General features: G+C 49.4%; 1 protein-coding gene across 2 annotated transcripts in view; it reads right to left on the bottom strand.

The window, feature by feature from the left end:
• Positions 1–2,233, bottom strand: part of GPM6A (glycoprotein M6A) — a 249,677-nt gene extending 247,444 nt beyond the window's left edge. For both annotated transcript variants that reach the window (XM_012105682.4, XM_060407199.1), the window contains exon 1: positions 2,125–2,233. In XM_012105682.4, coding sequence (XP_011961072.1) covers positions 2,125–2,128 — 4 coding nt within the window. In that variant the 5' untranslated portion in view covers positions 2,129–2,233. The remainder of the gene's footprint in view (positions 1–2,124) is intronic.
• Between the last annotated feature and the right edge of the window lie 2,252 nt (positions 2,234–4,485).

Raw genomic sequence — 4,485 nt, forward strand, 5'->3', positions numbered from 1 at the left:
ATCCTAGCAATTTGGACTCCAGTGCTAAATCCTCACCCCCCCCCCCACTACCTCTAAATAAAAGAAGTGCTAAGTAATGAACTTCTGTGCTTTTCACAAGTAACTTAAAAGATGAGGAGAAAGATGACCTTAAGTGACCAAGTGTTTTCTCTCTCGTTTCTGGACAGATTTCCTTCCTTCCTTCTCTCATGTTGCCCGCCCCTCCTTCCAGGGCTCTTGCTATGTGTGGACTGCGCGTCTGGGTCTGTGGACTGCGCGTCTGGGTCTCTGTCCTGAGCTCTGGCCTCAGATCCTCACTCCCAGACCACCCATTCGTCCTTTCCTCTACCGCCAGGCCCGCTGGGTTCTCACCGGCTTCCTCAACCCACTCTTTCCTACTAGCCACCTGACAGCTCCATGAGCTTTTAGTGACCTCAGTCACAATAAGAAAATGCAGTCCATTTACGGCAGAAAAAGGAACAGACAAATTTCAGCTGTCAGTTTACAGGTAGGATAGAGAAGTTCTAAGAGTCAGAGGCCAAACTCAGTCTGATCAGAGGGTTCAGGGGCTAACCGCACCTCCTCTCCAGGAGAACACTCTGCTGTAACCTGAGATCCTGTCTAATTTGTTGAGGTAAAAGCCAAGACCTACCTTCTTCATTATAGTTTGGAAATGCAAGCTGGGGAAATAATTAACTTCAAAATTATGTGCACCTTACCCTTGGATAGACAGTCCACTCAAGCTTAAGGTCACTCTTCCTGGAGACTTTATGCAGTATACAAAATAGCATCTTAAATGCTTTCAGTGAAGTGAATAGATTACTTCACTGAAAGTCAATTATGTTGGGTTTTCCCATTTATGAGAGCTTTTCCTCTCTATGTGTTATTCTAACAAGAGTTTATATGACCATGTACAACAAAAGAGAGAGCCTGAAACTCATTCTGCCATGCTTGGGGGAAAAAGTGTTTTATCTTTCCCTTTTAAATGGAACATTTTCCTTCTGTTTCAGAAAACTTTTTAAAGACAGCTCATGCTGCAGATCATTTGCAAGGCTAGTTTATTCACAGGCCCTTAAAAATAGGACTTTTTAAAACTTTTCCAGGGTCATGCAACAGACTATGGATGTCTTGACCACAGTTAACATTCATAGGCAAAAATGTCCTCAGCTTTCTCTGTCCTCCTTTCTTCCAAGTTGGCCACCGTCTATAAAATCCACCGATTAGCAGTCAGAGCACCCCTACCCCTGGAGCCTGTGGGAACTTAGGAATTTCCACCCGAGCACGTCAATCCCCAAGGCCTCCCTCACTCTGGAAGAAATCCCTCACAACAAAGGACAAGGGAGAGGCCGGGGGAGGGGCGTAATGGACTTGGCCGAGAAGAAACGAGAACGCTGGCACTGAAGGGTCAGTCCGGGCTGCCCGCCGATCCCTAATCAGCACGAAAAGCCGCCGCGCCGGCGGCTCCTTGGACCGCGCCTGCGGGATGCGTGGTTCCAGCCCTTCGCCCCCCGCGCGCGGCTCCGAGCTCTTCTCCTGGGACGCTACCTCCTCCGGCACCGGTCCCGCACCGGGTTCCCCCACCCCAGCCACTCACACCCAGGTGCCGCCCCGAAACTCCAAAGCGGAAGCGGGGGCGGGGGGCAGTCGGTCTAGAAACTTGAGCGGAGCGGCGCGCGCGCACCCCAGCGCCCTGGGACCTGGACGGGGTCGCACCCCGAGGCAGGTCAGCCTTCAGCCTTAACTTGCAGCCTTTTGCGCAACGAAGGCACCCGGTGGAGGCGGAGGCTGGAAAGTGCCCCTCCTCGCCCTGCCCCGGCGCCTGACCGCACGCAAACCGGTGCGAGTGAAGTTGCGCGAAGTCCCCACTCCCCGCGCCCCGTCTCAGCGGGCTCCTGGGGCGCACGTGGGGACAGCCCCCCAGCCTCGAACTCTGCGCCCCCCGTGACGCCCACGCGCGGCGACGCCCTCTGGACCGCGGTCCTCCCCCGGCGCCCACCTCCGAGTGCCACCCTGCTCCCGCCGCCTGGCTCCCGGAGAAAAGTCCACAGGCTGTTGCGGGGAGGAGTGCAATCCCAGGCCGGCCGGCCGACACCCGCTTTCCTCCCGCGGCCGAGCCCCGGGGCGCCCCGCGGGCTGCACACTCACCCATGGCGCCGCGTCCCGCTGCCCGGCGGCCCCTCCGAGCGCTGGCGGCCGACGCAGCGCGGGCCCGAGAGCTCCGCGCGCCTCTCCTGCTCCGCGCCGCGCGAGTGACAGCCTCGCCCCTCCCAGCGGAGCCGGCTGCCGGGGCTCCTGGCACCCGGCGGCCGCGCAGACCCCTCCCTCTTCCCACCTGCTCGGCGGACAACTGGCTGTGGCCTCGCGGTTCCCGCCGCTCCCCTCCCCGGGCCCCTTTCCCGCCCTGATCACGTCCACTTGGCCGGCCACTTGCAAACACCTCCCCCTGGAATACGTTGAATCCACATTACACGCTCGCCGCGTCTCAGGGCACACGGATGACCTGGTAGCCAAGATCATAACCTGTAACCTGGAAACCCTAACCAGGAAAGCTGATTCCAGAGGAGTTTGATAGGATGATTTCCCTAAAAATCTTCTCTTGCTTTCAATACACTAGTTTTTCCCTAAATAACAATGTTAAGGTAACAGGAAGAGAAAATTCTCCCATGAATTTATATCTCTCTTCTTTCTTCTATGTTACATATGTTCGTTTCTATAACCTGGCAAGGCTGTAACGTCCCTCCCCGCCACACACACATCACAATATGCAAAAGTCACCTGGAAAATAAATGACTCAGTGCAAGGAGCAGTAGATGCTGCTAGAAAAGCACTGGGCTTGCCAACTGGAGGACGAGGTGGTGATTCCTGCTCTACCACTAATACAAGAGGACTCAGTTTCCTAATTTGTAAAATGAAAGATCTGGAAAAAGTGATCTCTAAGGTCCCTCAAGCTAAAAAAAAAAAAAAAAGAAATTATATAATTCTTTGGGTTATTGGCCTAGTTCTTACAGGATTCATACTGGAGAGTTATTTCAGTAAGTCAGTCCCCGAAGTGTCTTAAGCTACTTTTTCATACAGGACACACCCTAAAATACACAAATCTATGCCATAAACAGCAGAAGAATGAAATAAAGTGCATGGTTACTAACTTCCAGGAACATTGCTAAATAATGGAGAAAAATAATTAAGAGCATGTTTGGCAGAAAAACATGAAGAAATGCTGAGCACATCATTAACATGGCACAGAAACGTTTGCACAGCTATTCTTCACGTAATGGAAGAGACACACTCCTGGAAGGATATTGCAAATGCATTTCAGTTAAATGGAAATAGAAAGTTGTTCTTATGGGTGGGGAAAGGAAGTAGTTGATAAAAGTGTTCAATATCCCATTGAGAAAAGCATCACCCTTCTGGAAACTGACTAAATGAGCTGTGACTGCAGCAAAGAATAAACTTATACTGGATCCAAGAAAGATAAATGATGAATGTTTGGAGATTAATTCATAAGCACAGCTTTTGGGGACAACCACGATGGTGTGGTCACTCACCTAGAGCCAGACATCCTAGAATGTGAAGTCAAGAGGGCCTTAGGAAGCATCACTATGAACAAAGCTAGTGAAGGTTATGGAATTCCAGTTGAGCTATTTCACATCCTAAAAGATGATGCTGTTAAAGTGCTGCACTCATGCCAGCAAATTTGGAAAACTCAGCAGTGGCCACATGACTGAAAAAGGTCAGTTTTCATTCTAATCCCAAAGATAGGCAATGCCAAAGAATGTTCCAACTACCACACAATTGCACTCATTTCACATGTTAGCAAGATAATGGTCAAAATCCTTCAAGATAGCCTTCAACATTACATGAAACGAGAACTTCCAGATATACAAGCTGGATTTAGAAAAGGCAGAGAAACCAGAGGTCAAATTGCCAACAATTGTTGGATCATAGAAAAAGCAAGAGAAATCTAGAAAAACATCGATTTTTGCCTCATTGACTACACTAAAGCATTTAACTGTGTGGATTCTCCACGACAAACTGTGGAAAATTCTTAAGGAGATGAGAATACCAGACCACCTGACCAGCCTCCTGAGAAACCTGTATGCAGGTAAAGAATCAACAATTAGAACCAGACATGGAACAATGGACAGGTACCAAATTGGGAAAGGAGTAAGTCAAGGCTGTATATTGTCACCCTGTTTATTTAACTTATGTTCAGAGTGCATCATGTGAAATGCCAGGCTAGATAAACCACAAGCTGGAATCAAGATTGCCAGGAGAAATATCAATAACCTCAGATATACAGATGACACCATCCTAGTGGCAGAAAACAAAGAGGAACTAAAGAGCCTCTTGATGAAGGTGAAAGAAGAAAGTGAAAACGTTGGCTTAAAACTCAAGATTCAAAAAACTAAGATCCTAGCATCTGATCCCATCACTTCATGGCAAATAAATGGGGAAAAAATGGAAACAGTGATAGACTTCATTTCCCTGGGCTCCAAAATCACTGTG

Source organism: Ovis aries, chromosome 26 (assembly GCF_016772045.2).
Source record: "Ovis aries strain OAR_USU_Benz2616 breed Rambouillet chromosome 26, ARS-UI_Ramb_v3.0, whole genome shotgun sequence".
NCBI classification, from domain to species: Eukaryota; Metazoa; Chordata; class Mammalia; order Artiodactyla; family Bovidae; genus Ovis; species Ovis aries.